General features: G+C 41.9%; 1 protein-coding gene across 12 annotated transcripts in view; it reads left to right on the top strand.

The window, feature by feature from the left end:
* The window catches only part of LOC144503777 (serine/threonine-protein phosphatase 6 regulatory ankyrin repeat subunit C-like), a 202,902-nt gene that overhangs the window by 91,588 nt on the left and 89,913 nt on the right, over positions 1-21,401 (top strand). For 8 of the 12 annotated variants that reach the window (XM_078228639.1, XM_078228637.1, XM_078228640.1 and 5 more), the window contains exons 6-9: positions 717-804; positions 3,839-3,981; positions 7,470-7,682; positions 17,632-17,710. In XM_078228639.1, the coding sequence (XP_078084765.1) occupies positions 717-804; positions 3,839-3,981; positions 7,470-7,682; positions 17,632-17,710 (523 nt within the window). Of the gene's footprint in view, positions 1-716; positions 805-3,838; positions 3,982-7,469; positions 7,683-17,613; positions 17,711-21,401 lie in introns of all 12 variants that reach the window. The other 4 variants (XM_078228633.1, XM_078228628.1, XM_078228630.1 and 1 more) reach the window with 1 other exon arrangement.

Genomic DNA, 21,401 nt, shown 5'->3' with positions numbered 1-21,401 from the left:
TGGTTAGCAAGTAATCTCTGATTGGTAGAGATGCACTCTCCATGTCAGTGCCTCTACCAATCAGAGTCTACTTGCCAATCATTCAGCGCTCTCTCCTCATATAGTATAAATTTGATGTTTACTTCTGCATTGTATTTTTGCGAGTTGTCCTGATGAGTGCAAAACGAAAAGCTACAACAATAAATGTCTCTCCTTTCAGCAGTCTCTGAACATTGCAGTGAATTTCCCAAAGATAAGCCTGATTCCAATTGTCATTCAGCCATGACAATGCCAAAATAATGCAAACTTATTTTGGGTCTAAAGTTCTGCTGGTGCTAAAACATTAAGAATGTATGTGTGTGGCTATAGAAATATATTCCATTTGCATGTACTTTCTCCCTTTGATACTTTGACATTTTTTGTCAGTGCATTGTGCATTTCATTTATGGGGAATTTTATCTTTTTTGTGGCAGTAAGGCTGTTATACATATCATAGATGATGCAGTGACATTTGTGGGTTTTTTATTTACTACGTTTTCAGTATATTTTCACACTTGCAGGCAATTATTTTTAGCATCATTCACCTTACGCCCATGATACCAACCATGACTTTGGAGAACTTTTTTTTCATTAGATTAAATTTGTACTGAAATTCAAATCCACATGATTGCAGTGATTTGGATTTTTAACTTTTTACTGGAGTAGTTTACTTTCTCTTCTCCCTTTTTTCCTGAAAGATGGTAAATCTCCTATTAGCAAAAGGGGCGAATATTAATGCTTTCGATAAGAAGGACAGAAGGGCCCTGCACTGGGCAGCTTACATGGGTAAGTCACATTTTGTTCAAAATATCTCTTTAAATTATGAGATTAATTACACAATATTTAATCTACACATAGTCAATAATGCATCAAGTATCATTTGTCGGTGAAATCTTTCGATAGGACTTGGTACCTTCCCATTAATTTTGTCCTTTTACTTGAACATGGGTTCTCCCATGTATTCTGTTTCTTGTTTCATTACCACCTCGATTGAAATGCAGGAAAGCGGTGGAGATTTTTGTTCCATTTTCAGGAGAGGCATACCATGCTTGAAAGATAAACTTGATATAAGTATTCTAATTAACTTCATGTCATATGAAGAAATTGGGTTATAACATTAATCTCATTGTGAAATAGTATTTTGTGCAATGCATTATCGGCAACCCAAAAGATATTGGGCCAGAACGTCCAAGAAGTGGCAGTCACAGTTGGATTACCACATTGCTCCTTTTTGCCTAACAGGTTTGGAGCTGCATCTTTCTTGCACGCTTTTCCAACATGGGCCTGGAGAAGTCTTCCAGTGAAATACATCAGCCTTGGGGGAAGTGAAGTCAGGCCCCTTGTCCCCTTGTTATGGAAGTAGCTGCTGGTGGGGTGGGGGGGGGCGGGGGGAGTTATGTGGGATGGGTCAGCAAGGGCGGGCAAGGATGGGTCAGCAGTGGTGTCAGGTGGTCATTTGAGAGTGGTGGCATAGTCGGAGGAGCAGAGTGGCATTTTTTTGCGGGGGGGGGCGGTGTCAGTAATATAGTTAGGCAGAGTTGTGGGGGGGCTGCTGGCAGGCTATCAATATCATATGGCTCCTGATGTAGGGTATTAGACTTCCTGGGCAATTCCCTTTCAATCCTTGGGTGGGAACCTCTAGGTCGGCTTCCCTCGCCACTTCACCCACCTGTGAACCAAAGCCCTGGGCTATCCTTTCATGCATTCTACTATTTTCTAATCAATCTGATTCAGACTAGTAATGTGGAGTGAGCTCTGACTCCCTGACTTCCAAAGACCCTCTATCAGCTTCAAGCCTGCAAGACAAGAGCCAGGAAAGTGATGCAAAGCTCTCCATTTGCCTGGATGCATGTAGCTACAATAACACACAAGAAGTTTGATGCCATTTGGAATCATGCAGTCCACTTAATCAAACCTGATCATCTAGCCTCAACATCCAACTTCAGAACAGGCTGCACAGTGCATCCATTTTCTTTGATATCCAGGTTACAGTATGCATCATTGAAAGAATGCACTACAATAACTTGCCAAGATTGTTTTCGGCAGGATTTCCCAAACCCACAGCCTTCACCAGCTAGAAAACAAGGGCAACAGGTATATGGGAACACCATCAACTCCGATTCACAAACTATCTTGATATGGATGTGCATTATCATTCATTGCTAGATCAAAATTCTGGAATTCCCTACCTAATAAAATTGTGAATCATAGAATCTACAGTGCAGTAGGAGGCCATTTAGCCCATCAAGCCTGCACCGGCAACAATCCCACTCAGGTCCCATCCCCGTAACCCCAGATATTTACCCTTCTAATCCCCCTGACACTAAGGAACAATTTATCATGGCCAATCAACTAAACCTGCACATCTTTGGACTATGGGAGGAAACTAGAGCACCCGGAGGAAACCCATGCAAACACAGGGAAAATGTGCAAACTCCACACAGACAGTCACCCGAGGCCAGAATTGAGCCCAGGTTCCTGATGCTGTGAGGCAGCAGTGCTAACCACTGTGCCACCATGCTGCCCCTGGACGACAGCAATTCATAAAGCTCCATCACTATTTCCTCTGGGCAACTGGAGATAGGCAATAAGTTTTGGTCTTACCAATGATGCCCAAGTTCTGAAGTGAATACAAAATAAAACAAAAGTTAGAATTTTCTATGCAGAGAGTCTTCTTCATCTGTCTATCTGTCCCATGGATCTTTATACAGTTCTGCTTAAGATGAAAAATTGAAAATAAAATAAATACTTAGGTTTAGATAAGACTTAATGGGCCATAACATCTGACCAGTGTCAGAAAGTGATGGCTCGCTGGAATTACAAGACTTTAAAGCACATTTATCCAGTCTTAGAAAGTCCATAAAACGTTCAATCGCTGGAGTTGCTTGGGCCAGCATCGAAAGAGTCTCTGCTGGTTCCATCACAGTCAGGCACTGTTGGATTCAAGGAGGCCCCTTTTTATGGTGCTGGCTGCTGAAAAGCAGGTAGATTTAAAGGGCCCAGTGTAAGTTACAGTTTAGGAGAAGGCAAGTACCTAAGGTAAGTAGATGGGATTTAAGTTGTCAAAGGAAGTGGGGAGTTTGGGGCTGCCCGGGGAGACAGTTGGGGCTGGTGGCCAGGAGTTGGGGGATTGGTTAGGGTAGTGTTGGGGGGATGAAGGCCAGGGGCTGTGTGGAGAATGGGCTGGAGGTTTAGGGGGTTGGAAATGGTGGGGAGGGAGGGGGGTGTCGGAGGTTGGGGCTTTTGGTGTTGGGGGCCCCCTGAGGTGCGGCTCCAGTGGGTGAGGGGTGGAATGAGAGTCAAGTCTGTGGATGGGGAAGGGGTGAGTGGGAGAGTGGGGTGGTAGGTGAACCCCTTGGTGGGGCGGGGGACGGGGGGGACTACTATGCAGGTGAGGTTGGTTAGTTGGAGGTGGGGGGTCCCCGTGCAGGGATCGGTCTGAGTATTTAAAAATAGTAATGCAGAGGTTAGAAAAGCTTTATTTCTTCTAGCATTTTCAGAAACACCATTTGTATAATCTTGGCAGAACCATCTGAGGTTACCGATTTAAATTGCTTTGTTGGATGGTTCCGAGTACTATGCAATTGTTCAGAGGAAGCTGGCACACTTGGGCAATTGCGATGCAAATGCTTATTTAGAAACTTCAAAGAGGGATTTCCTTGCACATGTTTGGGGTACCCCCTAAATCTGACGCTGGGGAGTCTGGAAGTTATGGCTCAATGAGTATTGAGAGTTTGGTGTATTGTCAATTCTCCATGTGAAAGCAAGATGAAAAGGTGATGTATTTCAATCTATGCATCATATGATATTTTTACCGTAGGTCATGTTGAAGTAGTTTCTTTGTTGTTGAATCATGGAGCTGAAGTTACTTGCAAGGATAAGAAGGGTTATACTCCACTACATGCAGCTGCATCTAATGGACAGATTAATGTGGTGAAACTACTGATTAATCTTGCTGTAGAGGTAGGTATTGTTTTCTCACAAAATGTTTGAAGTATGTATGTTTATTTTCTCCTGAGGAAGTGCAATGAAAAACTATACAATTAAATAAGTGAGGAGTCAGCTGGTGAATAGAAACAGAATGGAAGGTACATTTCGAGCTCTGGTGTGTGTTTTACTCCCAAAAAGCATTAGCTTGGCTCAGTGGTAATTTCTTGGCTGAAGGTTGTTGAGCATATGATCTAGTCTAAAGCTTCAGTGCATTACTGAAGGAGTGCTGCATTGGGTCGAATTCTCTCATTTTGAGACTAAGTGCGGTGGTGAGCTGCTCTGGTGGCCCTTGTCCCACTGACCTGAATGGCAGATGCCACGCCGGATTCTGCACTTGGAAGCTCATTAATTATGTACAAGCGAGTTCCCTTCTAACTTAGCTGGCAGGCTGTCAGCTGAGTTCTCCATCTGCCCTCAGTTTACTGGTTCAAAAGTCGCGGCTCCATATTTAAACACCAGACCAGCACACTCGTATTATGCTCTCCAGCTCACCTGTCTTCACCAGGGCATGCAGGATGTCAGCAACCCAGAGCTTAGCAGCCTCAAGAGATGGTCTGTTCCTTGATTCAACTACCCTCCCCTGAGTCCATCACCTGCGAGGTACCCATGCCCCATTTGACCCTCTACCCACCAGATTTATAGTCTTTGTGCATCCCGTTCCAGTAAAATTGTGGTATCCATTTGACCCCCTTGTTTGTGAGCTTTTCATGCAGTCTTGTTGGGTTTCAGCTTCACTCCCTTCCACTTTCTGTCTGCCTTCCATTGTTCATTTTCTTCATCTATCTCCTTGAGTCTTTGTGTACCATTGTGAACCCTTGCACTTCATCCACAGCCCTCCCTCCACTTTGCCCCTTTCTCTTTGTTGGGCCACAGTCCCTTAATCACCAGCCTCACCTCACACTCCACTCCCGGTCAAACTTTGAATCTTTGTTGCAGTGGCTTTGAGTCCTATAGCACAGTCCTGTCCAGATAAACACTGCTCGGATGGCACCAGGGGTAAGGAGATCCCTGTACTTCCTAACCCCAGGCACAGTACTGATCTGACTCTGTCACAGGGGAGTCTATGGGACCAGCAGCACGTGCTGTCCATGAAGGCCAGCTCCCATAGAGATGAAAGCAGGTGCAGTCTCCCTTGGTGGAGTGGTGAAAGTTGTTGCACTTACTCCAAAGCCTCTGGTGAACTGCCTTGTGCACACCACTCATTAGCAGTCGTGGTTGATGCCGCCATAATTTCTTGCTGGTGTGACACAGGATTGAAAGGCCTGCTGGGATGTCGGTGGGCAGTTGTTTTCATGAGATGCAAATGCTATTTGTGCCACCTGCCAACGGGAAGAGTGACCCGCCAATAACCCACATTGGGAGAATTGCAAGGTGATTTAGCGCTGGTGGATTTCCGAATTTTTTTTTTTGGCGCCTTCCTGATTCACTGCACCCACCCAACACCAGAACCGCCACAGGCTGATTGGGAAAATTCCATCCATATCGGAAATGCTGTCTTTTGCATAAGGTGTTAAACTGAGGGCCCCATCTGCCTGTTCAGATGGATGTAAACAAAAATATCTAATACTATTGGAAGAAGAACAAGGGGGTTTGCCTGATGTCCCGTTTAATATTTATCTTTGAAGTAGCACTGCCAAAAATAATTAATTGGTACCTTATTATATTCTGCACAAATTGGTTGCCACATAGTGATTACATTTCAAAAGTAAATAATTGGCTTTGAAGCACTTTGGTATGTCCCGAGAATGTGGAAAGGTCTATATAAATGGTCTATATAAACCTTTCTTGGGTAAACACAAAATAAACATTTTTAAAAATGCTTTTTAAACAACTGATGGCTTTAATTAAGCACCATTAAGAAGAAGTACAGTTTCTCAGGGAGCGGTGTGGAAACAGTTGAACTGCCATTCAGAAGAAGGGTTTATCATACAAATAACAAATGTTACCTATATTTGAAAAATAGTCTTTCTTAATCCGATATTGACACAGTTATTTCTATGTCCTTACAACCATATGTTTGTTCCCTTATTTTAGTTCAGGAATTCCATTTGTTTGTATTACGACTGCTGATGATGTGAGCCAAAATAAATTATCCCACAGAATCCCTACAGGAGGTCATTCGGCCCATCAGGTCTGCAATGACTCTCCGAAAGAGCATCATACCCAGGCCCATCATCCTTCTCATTCCCCCCCTCATCCCTGCAACCCCGTGCATTCCTCCATGGCTAATCCACCCGACCAACACACCCTTGGACACTAAGGGGCAATTCAGCATGGCCAATCCATCTAACCTGGACATCTTTGGACTGTGGGAGGAAACCGGAGCACCCAGAGAAACCCATGCAGACACGGGAATAATGTGTAAACTCCACACACACACAGTCACCCAAGTCCGGAATTGAACCCAGGTCCCTGGTGTTGTGAGGCAGCGGTACTTGCCACCGTGCCGCCCTCAAATAAATTTGAATTAAAAACAGAAAAAACTGGGTAAACTCAGCAGGTCTGGCAGTATCTGTGGAAAGAAATGGAGTTAATGTTTTGGATCTAAATGATCCTCCTTTAATTTGTGCATGCGAGCTGTCAGCATGAATAAGAGCTTAGCTGCGAATGGGAATTGTGTTCTGGGACCATTTATTTGTCAAAATATCTCATTGGCTTCATGTTCCAGTCTGTGAAACTGGCTGTATTAAATCTTTGGGTCATTTAGTTTCAGCTTTGTGAATCTCCATAAGATCTTGTGCTAATTTAGCGGTTTGAAACACGTACTGTTGAGGTGCAATAATTGGCTGGTTTTATGTCATTAGTTTCATTCTGGGGAGATAATATTGGGGAACTCACCTTTTTTTGTGGTGTCTATGGCAGAAAGTGATTAAACCTTTGTTAATAAAATGAGGAAAATAAACCCACAGATGTGTTAGATCCTTTTAACTGAAGGAACCAGATCTTTTTTAAACAAGGTCAGTGTTTGAAGTTGCACAAATGAAGCTAAAATTAAAGAATCTGTATGTCTGGACGAAGAGTATTATTTTAAAGCTTTATGTAAAAAAAAATATTAAAATATATATAAAAAGTGTTAAAATTAAATTTTAGATGCAAATATAATTTATCTTTTTTGCTCCTTTACTATGCCCTCATTAAAAAAAATCACCAAACATGGTTCATCAGGGGTGCTATGAATGCCACACAGTGACTCGTTAATGTTGAGTGACACCTTTCTCTGTCACTCATCCACACTGCCTTTGATATTCATTTCAACTGACTAATGTTTCATATCACATATTTGAATTTCTTCTTCTTGTGGGACATTCTCTATAAACTTAATGTTGATTTTAGATTTTAAAATGCCACAGAAAACTTCTGCTCTTGGCAGTTATGATGGTTCTAATAGTTTTATTGTAAATATTATTGCCAGTTACCTCTGATGTTTACTACACTTGTACAGCATTTACTTTCCATGGCAGATTGATGAACCAAATGTATTTGGAAATACAGCACTCCACATTGCATGTTACAATGGACAAGATGCTGTGGTCAATGAACTTATTGACTATGGTGCTAATGTGAATCAACCCAACAACAAGGGATTTACTCCTTTGCACTTTGCTGCTGCTTCAACCCATGGTGCTTTGTGTCTTGAATTATTAGTAAATAATGGAGCAGATGTCAACTTCCAGGTAAATGCAAATCTTCTTACCTTGTTCTTTTAAAGCGAAGATTTAAAAAAATATGGCAGCTATTTATGGAGGGCAAGTAGAGTTGCTCCAAAAACCTAAAGTTGAGATCTTGTATATTTTCGAAGTAAGAACCTGCTTTAATCTATTAATGCCTGCGATAATTGTGGAGACCCTAAGTCTCATCCAGTTGGACTGATTATGACACAGCACCATATGCTATTGGGACATTGATGCTCTCCTGTACTTCTACAAATAATACGTGAAGAACTTTGAGTGCACTTGAATTTTGTTTAATTTCTTTTCTCAAATTAACTAAGAATCCAGGCCTTCCTTGATGGCTCAGCTGGTAAAGTCTACATGTAGCTGAGTTTGCCTCTCTGTGTTGAGTTAGTTCAGTTGACATCTACAACTTTTATGCTTAGTCTTCCTTTGGAATATTTCCTGTATAAATTGAAATTGAATATTTCTGAAACTTTTATCGCTTAGTTCTCTGAATAAGTGTTATTTGAATTTAATAGCTGCCTATGCTCAAATATAAACTGCTGTTTGGGAAGTTTCCTACTACATTAAGTTTTTGTTTTTGGTTAAATGGTGCAAATTTCTGAAATATGTATTTTTACAGTAATTTTAGGATCATCTATTGAACAATAAATGAGTATTTTTAAGTTCTTCAGTAATTGCTATCGAAATTTCTGTCCCATTAAAAGTGAAGAATGTTGCCCCTCTCCACAAGTGACATTACTGATCAGTAACTGTCAGACTTTATGGATACTAATTTGAATGTCAGCATAATCACTTGTAACTAAATTTCTCACCTCAAAATGCAGTGATACAGGGTTTATCACAAGATTGGAAAACTATTGGAAAACTGGGGATAAAGGGGTCTTTTTCAGGATGGCAGCTGGTGACTAGTGGTGTGCACAGTAAGAGTTTTAACAACACCAGGTTAAAGTCCAACAGGTTTATTCGGTAGCAAATACCATTAGCTTTCGGAGCGCTGCTCCTTCGAAAGATGGAGTGGAAATCTGCTCAGATTTCCACTCCATCTGATGAAGGAGCAGCGCTCCGAAAGCGAGTGGTATTTGCTACCAAATAAACCTGTTGGACTTTAACCTGGCGTTGTTAAAACTCTTACTGTGTTTACCCCAGTCCAACGCCGGCATCTCCATATCATGACTAGTGGTGTGCCTCCAGAGGTCAGTGCCTGGGACCACAACTTTTCACAATATACATTAATGATTTGGAAGAAGGAACTGAAGGCATTGTTGCTAAGTTTGCAGATGATACCAAGATATGTAGAGGGACAGGTAGTATTGAGGAAGCAGGAGGGGGCTGCAGAAGAATTTAGGCAGGGTAGGAGAGTGGGCAAAGAAGTGGCAGATGGAATACAGTGTGGAAAATTGAGGTTATGCACTATGGAAGGAGGAATAGAGGCATAGACTATTTTCTAAATGGGAAAATGCTGAGGAAATCAGAAACACAAAGGGACTTGGGAGTCCTTGTTCAAGATTCTCTTAAGGTTAACATAAGAACATAAGAACATAAGAAATAGGAGCAGGAGTAGGCCATCTAGCCCCTCGAGCCTGCCCCGCCATTCAATAAGATCATGGCTGATCTGACGTGGATCAGTACCACTTACCCGCCTGATCCCCATAACCCTTAATTCCCTTACCGATCAGGAATCCATCCATCCGCGCTTTAAACATATTCAGCGAGGTAGCCTCCACCACCTCAGTGGGCAGAGAATTCCAGAGATTCACCACCCTCTGGGAGAAGAAGTTCCTCCTCAACTCTGTCTTAAACCGACCCCCCTTTATTTTGAGGCTGTGTCCTCTAGTTTTAACTTCCTTACTAAGTGGAAAGAATCTCTCCGCCTCCACCCTATCCAGCCCCCGCATTATCTTATAAGTCTCCATAAGATCCCCCCTCATCCTTCTAAACTCCAACGAGTACAAACCCAATCTCCTCAGCCTCTCCTCATAATCCAAACCCCTCATCTCCGGTATCAACCTGGTGAACCTTCTCTGCACTCCCTCCAATGCCAATATATCCTTCCTCATATAAGGGGACCAATACTGCACACAGTATTCCAGCTGCGGCCTCACCAATGCCCTGTACAGGTGCATCAAGACATCCCTGCTTTTATATTCTATCCCCTTCGCAATATAGGCCAACATCCCATTTGCCTTCTTGATCACCTGTTGTACCTGCAGACTGGGCTTTTGCGTCTCATGCACAAGGACCCCCAGGTCCCTTTGCACGGTAGCATGTTTTAATTTGTTTCCATTGAGATAGTAATCCCATTTGTTATTATTTCCTCCAAAGTGTATAACCTCGCATTTCTCAACGTTATACTCCATTTGCCATATCCTCGCCCACTCACTCAGCCTGTCCAAATCTCTCTGCAGATCTTCTCCGTCCTCCACACGATTCACTTTTCCACTTATCTTTGTGTCGTCTGCAAACTTCGTTACCCTACACTCCGTCCCCTCCTCCAGATCATCTATATAAATGGTAAATAGTTGCGGCCCGAGTACCGATCCCTGCGGCACGCCACTAGTTACCTTCCTCCAACCGGAAAAACACCCATTTATTCCGACTCTTTGCTTCCTGTCGGATAGCCAGTCCCCAATCCACTTTAACACACTACCCCCAACTCCGTGTGCCCTAATCTTCTTCAGTAGCCTTTTATGGGGCACCTTATCAAACGCCTTTTGGAAATCCAAAAACACCGCATCCACCGGTTCTCCTCCATCAACCGCCCTAGTCACATCTTCATAAAAATCCAACATGTTCGTCAAGCACGACTTTCCCCTCATGAATCCATGCTGCGTCTGATTGATCGAACCATTTCTATCCAGATGCCCTGCTATCTCCTCTTTAATAATGGATTCCAGCATTTTCCCTACTACAGACGTTAAGCTGACCGGCCTATAGTTACCCGCCTTTTGTCTCCTTCCTTTTTTAAACAGCGGCGTAACATTAGCCGTTTTCCAATCAACCGGCACTACCCCAGAATGCAACGAGTTTTGATAAATAATCACTAACGCATCCACTATTACCTCTGACATTTCTTTCAATACCCTGGGATGCATTCCATCCGGACCCGGGGACTTATCCACCTTCAGTCCCATTAGTCTACCCAGCACTGCCTCTCTGGTAACATTAATTGTATTAAGTATTTCTCCTGCTGCCAACCCTCTATCGTTAATATTTGGCAAACTATTTGTGTCCTCCACCGTGAAGACCGACACAAAAAACTTATTTAAAGACTCAGCCATATCCTCATTTCCCACTATTAACTCCCCCCTCTCGTCCTCCAAGGGTCCAACATTCACTCTAGCCACTCTATTCCTTTTTATATATTTATAAAAACTTTTACTATCATTTTTTATATTAATTGCTAGCCTAGCTTCATAGTCTATCCTTCCTTTCTTTATCGCTTTCTTAGTCTCTCTTTGTTGTTTCTTAAATTTTTCCCAATCACTTGTTTCTCCACTATTTTTGGCCACTCTGTACGCAGCTGTTTTTATTTTAATACTCTCCTTTATTTCCTTCGTTATCCACGGCTGGTTCTCCCTTTTCTTACAATCCTTGTTTTTTGCTGGAATATATTTTTGCTGAGAACTGAAAAGGATCTCCTTAAAAATCCTCCACTGTTCCTCAGCTATCCTACCTGCCAGCCTGCTCTCCCAGTCTACCTTAGCCAATTCATCCCTCATCCTATCATATTTCCCTCTGTTCAAACAGAGGACACTGGTTTGGGACCAAACTTTCTCCTCTTCCATCTGAATCAGAAATTCGACCATATTGTGGTCACTAGACCCAAGAGGGTCCTTCACAATAAGATCCTTAATTCTACCTACCTCGTTACACAATACCAGATCCAAAATAGCTCGTTCCCTCGTCGGTTCCGTAACATGCTGTTCAAGGAAACTATCCCGACAGCATTCTAAGAACTCTTCCTCCATTCCACCCTTACCGACTTGAGTCTGCCAGTCAATGTGCATGTTGAAGTCCCCCATGATTATTGCTGTTCAGTTTTTACACGCATCCCTTATCTGCTTGTTTATAGCCCTCCCTACCTCAACATTATTATTTGGGGGCCTATATACCACACCTACTAGTGTCTTTCTCCCTCTACTATTCCTCATCTCTACCCATAATGATTCCACGTTTTGTTCCTCAGAGCCTATGTCATCCCTCAGTACTACCCTGATATTATCTCTTATTAATAGCGCGACCCCACCACCTTTTCCTTCCTGTCTATTCTTCCTAAACGCCTGATACCCCTGGATATTCATCTCCCAGTCCTGGTCACCTTTCAGCCACGTTTCTGTAATGGCCACTAGATCGTACCCACTCGTGCTGATTTGCACCATCAACTCATTTACCTTGTTCCGAATGCTTCGTGCATTCAGGCAAAGTGTCCTTATTCCAGCTTTTATCTGGACCCGCTTTGATGAGTCGCGAACACCCTCTCCCTCTACTCCCTTATCTAAATTACCGCCTTCATTCACTTGCACCCTCTCCTCTACCATTAATTTTGTAATTCCCCTTACCCCTGCATCCTCCACCCCATCAATTAGTTCCTTGATCCTAGTCAACTCTTCTAGCTCCCCTCCCCCCAACCTATCTAGTTTAAATTCTCCCCAGTAACCTTAGCCAACCTACCGGCCAGGATATTGGTCCCCGTGTGATTCAAGTTCCACCCGTTTTTTGTATACAGATCACCCCTGCCGCTAAAGAGGTCCCAATGGTCCAGGAACCTGAATCCCTGCCCCCTGCACCAGTCCCTCAGCCACACATTCATCTTCCACCTCACTCCATTCCTGCCCTCACCTTCCCGTGGCACAGGCAGTAATCCTGAGATTACTACCTTTGCTTTCCTCTTTCTCAGCTGTCTCCCTAATTCCCTGTACTCCCTTTTCATGACCCCTTCTCCCTTCCTACCCACATCAGCGGTACCAATATGTACCGCTACCTCAGGCTCCTCTCCCTCCCACCTCAGGATTTCCGGGACGCGACTAGCGACATCCTGGATCCCGGCCCCAGGGAGGCAGACCACCATGCGAGAATCCCGCCTACCTCCGCAGAAACGCCTGTCTGTCCCCTTCACCATCGAGTCCCCGATTAATACCGCCTTCCTCCTCTTTTCCTTAGCCCTCTGAGTTACAGGGCTGGACTCCACTGCGGAGACACGGCCACTGCTGCTTCCCCCAGGCGGGCTGTCCCCCCCAGCAGTACTCAAGCAGGAGTACTTGTTGTGCAGGGGCAAATCCACTGGGGTGCTCTCAACCACCCTAGCCTTACCCTTCCTGGCCATCACCCACTTGGCCTCCTCCCGTTGCCCTGGTGTGACCACCTGATGATAGCTCTTGTCTATCACCTCCTCATTCTCCCTCATCAGCCTAAGATCCTCGAGCTGCAGTTCCAGCTCCCTAACACGGTCCCTCAGGAACCGCAGCTCGACACACCCCTCACAGATGTGGATGTCCGGGAGGCCAGATGCCTCCAGGACCTCCCACATCCTACACTGGGAACAACACACTGGTTTCACACTCATACTGGACACTTTATGTCAAGTAAGACAGTGAAAAGTTAATAAGAGTGTAAGGAAACAAAAACTCACCCCTGCTCGTCCAAGCCCTGTGAGCCAAAGCCCTGACAGCTCACTCAACTTCCCACTCACTCTGCTGCCCGCTACGATGCTGCCAGCTGTATACTTTGGTGCGCTTTTAAACCCTCCAAAAACTTCCCCAGGCTCTCCTGGCCCGACTTCCGGTTTTGAAAAAAACCTCCGATTTTAAACCCAAAATTAACTGAAAAAATAAATAATTAATTAAAGTCAGAAAACCCACTCTCTTAACCTCAGCCTGCTCCTGGGAACAAATCCCTGATATTAACAACTGATATTAAACCCAAACAACTGAGATTAAACCCAAACAACTGAGATTAAACCCAAACAACTGATATTAAACCCAGAACAACTGAGATTAAACCCAGAACAACTGATATTAAACCCAAACAACTGAGATTAAACCCAGAACAACCGATATTAAACCCAAACAACTGAGATTAAACCCAAACAACTGAGATTAAATCCAAACAACTGAGATTAAACCCAAACAACTGAGATTAAACCCAAACAACTGAGATTAAACCCAAACAACTGAGATTAAACCCAAACAACTGAGATTAAACCCAAACAACTGAGATTAAACCCAAACAACTGAGATTAAATCCAAACAACTGATATTAAACCCAAACAACTGAGATTAAACCCAAACAACTGATATTAAACCCAGAACAACTGAGATTAAACCCAGAACAACTGATATTAAACCCAAACAACTGAGATTAAACCCAGAACAACCGATATTAAACCCAAACAACTGAGATTAAATCCAAAAACTGATATTAAACCCAAACAACTGAGATTAAACCCAAACAACTGATATTAAACCAAAACCACTGAGATTAAACCCAAATAACGGAGAGTAAACCCAAACAACTGAGATTAAACCCACAACAACTGGGTTTAAACCCAAACAACTGAGATTAAATCCAAACAACTGAGATTAAATCCAAACAACTGATATTAAACCCAAACCACTGAGATTAAACCCAAATAACGGAGAGTAAATCCAAACAACTGATATTAAATCCAAACAACTGAGATTAAATCCAAACAACTGAGATTAAATCCAAACAACTGAGATTAAACCCAAACAACTGAGATTAAATCCAAACAACTGAGATTAAACCCACAACAACTGAGATTAAATCCAAACAACTGATATTAAACCCAAACAACTGATATTAAACCCAAACAACTGAGATTAAATCCAAACAACTGAGATTCAATCCAAACAACTGAGATTAAACCCAAACAACTGAGATTCAATCCAAACAACTGAGATTAAACCCACAACAACTGAGATTAAACCCAAACAACTGAGATTAAACCCACAACAACTGAGATTAAACCCAAACAACTGAGATTAAATCCAAACAACTGAGATTAAACCCAAACAACTGAGATTCAATCCAAACAACTGAGATTAAACCCAAACAACTGAGATTCAATCCAAACAACTGAGATTAAACCCACAACAACTGAGATTAAATCCAAACAACTGATATTAAACCCGAACAACTGAGATTAAATCCAAACAACTGAGATTAAACCCAAACAACTGAGATTCAATCCAAACAACTGAGATTAAACCCACAACAACTGGGATTAAACCCAAACAACTGAGATTCAATCCAAACAACTGAGATTAAACCCAAACAACTGAGATTCAATCCAAACAACTGAGATTAAACCCACAACAACTGGGATTAAACCCAAACAACTGAGATTCAATCCAAACAACTGAGATTCAATCCAAACAACTGAGATTAAATCCAAACAACTGAGATTAAACCCAAACAACTGAGATTAAATCCAAACAACTGATATTAAATCCAAACAACTGAGATTAAACCCACAACAACTGGGATTAAACCCAAACAACTGAGATTCAATCCAAACAACTGAGATTAAATCCAAACAACTGATATTAAACCCAAACAACTGAGATTAAACCCAGAACAACTGATATTAAATCCAAACAACTGAGATTAAACCCAAACAACTGAGATTAAACCCACAACAACTGGGATTAAACCCAAACAACTGAGATTAAACCCAGAACAACTGATATTAAACCCAAACAACTGAGATTAAACCCAAACAACTGAGATTAAACCCAGAACAACTGATATTAAACCCAGAACAACTGATATTAAACCCAAACAACTGATATTAAACCCAAACAACTGAGATTAAATCCAAACAACTGATATTAAACCCAAACAACTGATATTAAATCCAAACAACTGAGATTAAATCCAAACAACTGATATTAAACCCAAACAACTGATATTAAACCCAAACAACTGATATTAAACCCAAACAACTGATATTAAATCCAAACAACTGATATTAAACCCAAACAACTGATATTAAACCCAAACAACTGATATTAAATCCAAACAACTGATATTAAACCCAAACAACTGATATTAAACCCAAACAACTGATATTAAACCCAAACAACTGATATTAAACCCAAACAACTGATATTAAATCCAAACAACTGATATTAAACCCAAACAACTGATATTAAATCCAAACAACTGATATTAAACCCAAACAACTGATATTAAACCCAAACAACTGATATTAAATCCAAACAACTGAGATTAAATCCAAACAACTGATATTAAACCCAAACAACTGATATTAAACCCAAACAACTGATATTAAATCCAAACAACTGAGATTAAATCCAAACAACTGATATTAAACCCAAACAACTGAGATTAAACCCAGAACAACTGATATTAAACCCAGAACAACTGATATTAAACCCAAACAACTGAGATTAAACCCACAACAACTGAGATTAAACCCACAACAACTGATATTAAACCCAAACAACTGAGATTAAACCCACAACAACTGATATTAAACCCAAACAACTGATATTAAATCCAAACAACTGATATTAAACCCAAACAACTGATATTAAATCCAAACAACTGAGATTAAATCCAAACAACTGATATTAAACCCAAACAACTGATATTAAACCCAAACAACTGATATTAAACCCAAACAACTGATATTAAATCCAAACAACTGATATTAAACCCAAACAACTGATATTAAACCCAAACAACTGATATTAAATCCAAACAACTGATATATTAACATGCAGGTTCAGTCGGCAGTAAGGAAGGCAAATGCAATGTTAGCATTCATGTCGACAGGGCTAGAATACAAGAGCTGTGATGTACTTCTGAGGCTGTGTAAGGCTCTGGTTAGACCCCATTTGGAGTATTGTGAGCAGTTTTGGGCCCCGTATCTAAGAAAGGATGTGCTGGCCTTGGAAAGGGTTCAGAGGAGATTCACAAGAATGATCCGTGGAATGAAGAGCTTGTCGTATGAGGAACGGTTGAGAACTCTGGGTCTGTACTCGTTGGAGTTTAGAAGGATTGTGGTAAACCACTGTTAAGCTTATTGCCTGTGTGTGTGTGAGACGCCTGGGCATGCGCCTGCCTGCCCTGTTCGAGACTCCTCCCCCCCCTGGTCCAGGTATAAAGGTGACTGCTCCCAATCCCCCTGCCTCAGTCACCGGACCAGTTCATCAGCATGGGTGTGCTCCAAGTCTTTTGCGAATAAAAGCCTATTTGTTCTTGCATACAAACTAGTCTTTGCTTGATAGTGCATCAAGGATGAGGGGGGATCTTATTGAAACTTAAGGGGGATACTGCGAGGCCTGGATACAGTGAATGTGGAGAGGATGTTTCCACTAGTAGGAAAAACTAGAACCAGAGGGCACAACCTCAGGCTAAAGGGACGATCCTTTAAAACAGAGATGAGGAGGAATTTCTTCAGCCAGAGATTGGTGAATCTGTGGAACTCTTTGCCGCAGAAGGCTGTGGAAGCCAGGTCATTGAGTGTCTTTAAGACAGAGATAGATAGGTTCTTAATTAATAAGGGGATCAGGGGTTATGAGGAAAAGGTAAGAGAATGGGGATGAGAGAAATATCAGCTATGATTGAATGGTGGAGCAGACTCGATGGACTGAGTGGCCTAATTCTGCTCCTATGTCTTATGGTCTTATTAGAGCTTGCAACATCTGTTGAGTTTGTAGACTGAATTAGCAGCTTCCTGAAGAGAAGCAGACATCATTCCTCGACAGGGTCCCGCAAGCAATTGTGCTTGGATGCCACTCTGTTCCTCATGTTAAACAATCACTTTTCTACATTCAGAATTTTGTCAAATTATGTTTTCCAACTAAGACATATTTTGTACATGTATATATTGTTGAGCTGTGCTATCTATGATCTAATTCAGCAAAATGATTACGAGAAGACTTTTGTCATGTTTCAGAGTAAGGACGGCAAGAATCCATTGCACATGACTGCTGTCCATGGTCGATTCACACGATCACAAACACTTATTCAAAATGGTAAATTTAAAATATTTTTTGCATTGGATTTTGTTGTTGAAGTTTCACAGATCATTCCATGTATGTCCTTTTTGTAAGAGCCATCATGGCTAAAATCCAAATTTGAATTTGAAACTAAGGACTCTGCTCATGCTTTGATTGTTTTGAGTTGTGATCTTAATTTACTAAACACACAGCAGTTGATATAGAGGTTGAGGGGCGACCTGATAGAAGTCTACAAGATTATGAGAGGCATGGACAGAGTGCATAGTCAGAAGCACATCAGAAGTCCCATGACCTCGGATGTGCATTACTTTCTGAATAAATGCTAAAGGGAGAGGGGAGAAATAACCAAAATGCCTGGCACCCACAAGTTTTCTTGATGTCCCCATTGTCTAAAAGAGGACTTGAAAAGTATCGCCAAACAAAATATGAACGCGCTTTTAAGTTTTTGTCTTTAATTATAATATCAACTTTTTACTTCATCACATAATCTATATCCTGCTGTATCCTCTGATGGCCCTCATCGCTATCTGCAAATCCGCCAACCTTTGTGTCGTCCACAAACTTACTAATCAAACCAGTTACATTTTCCTCCAAATCATTTACATATATTACAAATAGCAAAGGTTCCAGCACTGATCCCTGAGGAACGCCGCTTGTCACAGCCCTCCATTCAGAAATGCACCTGTCCACTGCTACCCTCTGTCTTCTTTGACCGAGACAGTTTTGTATCCACCTTACCAGCTCACCTCTGATCCCATGCGACTTCACTTTCTGCACCAGTCTGCCATGAGGGACCTTGTCAAAGGCCTTACTGAAGTCCATGTAGACAACATCCACTGCCCTACCCTCATCAATCATCTTTGTCACTCCCTTGAAAAACTCGATCAAGTTCGTGAGACACTATCTTCCCTTCACAAAACAATGTTGCCTCTCACTAATACGTCCACTTATTTCCAAGTGGGAATAAATCCTGTCTCGAAGAATCCTCTCCAATAATTTCCCTACCATTCTTGTAAGGCTCACCGGCCTGTAATTACTTGGGTTACTCTTGCTACCCTTTTTAAACAAAGGAACAACATTGGCTATTTTCCAATCCTCTGGGACCTCCCCTGCAGCCAGTGAGGATACAAAGATTTCTCTCAAGGCCCCAGCAATTTCCTCCCTTGCCTCTCTTAGTATTCTGGGGTATATCCCATCAGGCCCTGGGGACTTGTCTACCTTAATGTTTCTCAAGAGCCCCAATGCCACCTCCTTTTTGATCTCAACATGACTCAAACTATCTACACATCCTTTCCCAGACTCATCATCCACCAAGTCCTTTTCTTTGGTGAATACTGACACAAAGTACTCATTTAATACTTCGCCCATTTCCTCTGGCTCCACGCATAGATTCCCTCCCTTGTCCTTGAGTGGGCCAACCCTCTCCCTGGCAACCCTCTTGCTCTTTATATTAAGCCTTGGGATTTTCCTTAATCCTGCTGGCCAATGCTTTTTCATGACCCTTTTTAGCCCTCCTTACTCCTTGCTTAAGTTTCTTTCTACTTTCCTTGTATTCCACACTTGCTTCGTGTGTTCCCAGCCTCCTAGCTTTGACAAATGCTTCCTTTTTCTCTTTGACTAGGCTCACAATATCTCTCATTATCCAAGGTTCCCAAAACTTGCCATACTTATCCTTCATCCTTACAGGAATGTGCTGGTCCTGAATCCCTATCAACTTACACTTGAAAGCCTCCCACATGCCAGATGTTGATTTGCCCTCAAACATCTGCCCCCAATCTACATTCTTCAGTTCTTGCCTAATATTGTTGTAATTAGCCTTCCCCCAATTTAGCACCTTCACTTGAGGACTACACTTATCTTTATCCGTCAGTACCTTAAAGCTTACTGAGTTGTGGTCACTGTTCCCGAACTGCTCCCCTACTGAAACATTGACCACCTGGCCGGGCTCATTCCCCAATACAGATCCAGTATGGCTCCTTCCCTAGTTGGACTATTTACATACTGTTTCAAAAAGCCCTCCTGGTTACATACAAGTGTTACATACATACACTTGATTACATGCTCGAAGAATTCAATCAAATTCGTTAGGCATGACCTCCCTCTGACAAAACCATGCTGACTATCCCTGATCAAACCTTGCCTCTCCAAATGGAGATAGATTCTCTCCTTTAGAATCTTCTCCAGTTTCTCTGTTCAAAGTTTCGGTTTACCAATTTTTTTTGTATGTAGCTGAGGAGGTGACATTTTGTTTGGGCAATTATGACTATTTTGTAGACCACCTTCCAAATTAGTGTAAATTGCAAAAGATAAATATTCCACATCGCTTGAATATGGTGATTGGAATCTGGAGCAAACTTTCTGAGAGGGTGGTAGAGGCAGCATCGATCAAGGTATTCAAAAGAGAATTGGATTGCTGTCTGAAAAGAAATAATGCACAAAGTTATGGCGGTAAGACAGGGATGTGGGACTAGGTAGAATGCTCCTCCAGTACAAACTTGATGTGCCGAATGGCCACATGCACTGTAAAGATTATGTGATGAAGTAAAAAGTCGATATTATAATTAAATGCAAAAACTTAAGAGCGCGTTCATATTTTGTTTGGCGATACTTTTCAAGTCCTCTTTTAGACAATGGGGACATCAAGAAAACTTGTGAGTGCCAGGCATTTTGGTTATTTCTCCCCTCTCCCTTTAGCATTTATTCAGAAAGTATTGCACATCCGAGGTCATGTTTTATGTACTGGATGCGCTTTACTGGTGAAATAGGTCGCAAATTAAGTGTAGTTTACATGATATTTATGTTCCTGTTAGTAGTATGTTAAGGATTAGCAATAAATTAATCCTGTGGTCAAATTAGGAACATGACTCGATCAAGTGTTGTTAAGTGACTCATTATGCCTCCATGGAAGATGATAAATAGACACAAATGTTTCCTTGTTTAAGTGGGGGGAGGGAGGGGGTTGAATATTGGAGGACCTCAGCTTTTTGGAGCCCTGGTTAACTTGAGCATGATGTGGAAGAAACCCACTCCATCTGACGAAGGAGCAGCGCTCCGAAAGCTAATGGCATTTGCTACTAAATAAACCTGTTGGACTTTAACTCTTACTAACTTGAGAATGACCAGGGTAGAGGCCTGGAAGCAAATTATCATTTCAATCAAGGATAGAGCATGGTCATAAATTAAAGGAGGGGTGGTTTAAAAGTTGCAAGGAGGAGAATGGAGAAGAGGATATGTTAGGTGGCTAAAGTTATAGCTATGAAAGTGCATTTAAAAATAAGGGGAGAGTTAACACGTCAGTGAAGTTTGGAAGAAAATTCTTTATTTCAGAGTAAATTGGTCCTAGAGGCATCACTAAAACAAGCATGAAGAAAGAGGGAGTTGCATAGTAGGCTATAATTGGAATATTGGAGGTGCTCACTCTGGTATAAAAATGAGAGAAGCCTCTTGAGGTAAAGAGGAAGGAGAATGTGGATGAATTTAAAGATGAGAACAAGAATTTCTAAGTTGACACGGTTGAGGAAAAGAAGCCAATGGAGGTTGTCATGACCTCTGTGTTCTGATTAAATTGGATTTTACGTAAAATGGAATTTGAGAGAATAATGAGAATTACGTTTGCAATATGAATTGAGAGAAGGCCAAGTTGTGGATGAGATAGTGGAGGAAATGTAGGCAGGTGATATTTAGAACATGGAAGACCTTCAGACCA

This window comes from Mustelus asterias, chromosome 14, assembly GCF_964213995.1.
Source record: "Mustelus asterias chromosome 14, sMusAst1.hap1.1, whole genome shotgun sequence".
NCBI classification, from domain to species: domain Eukaryota; kingdom Metazoa; phylum Chordata; class Chondrichthyes; order Carcharhiniformes; family Triakidae; genus Mustelus; species Mustelus asterias.
The sequence above is the reverse complement of the archived record's forward strand: the minus strand, read 5'-3'. Positions and strand labels throughout refer to the sequence as shown.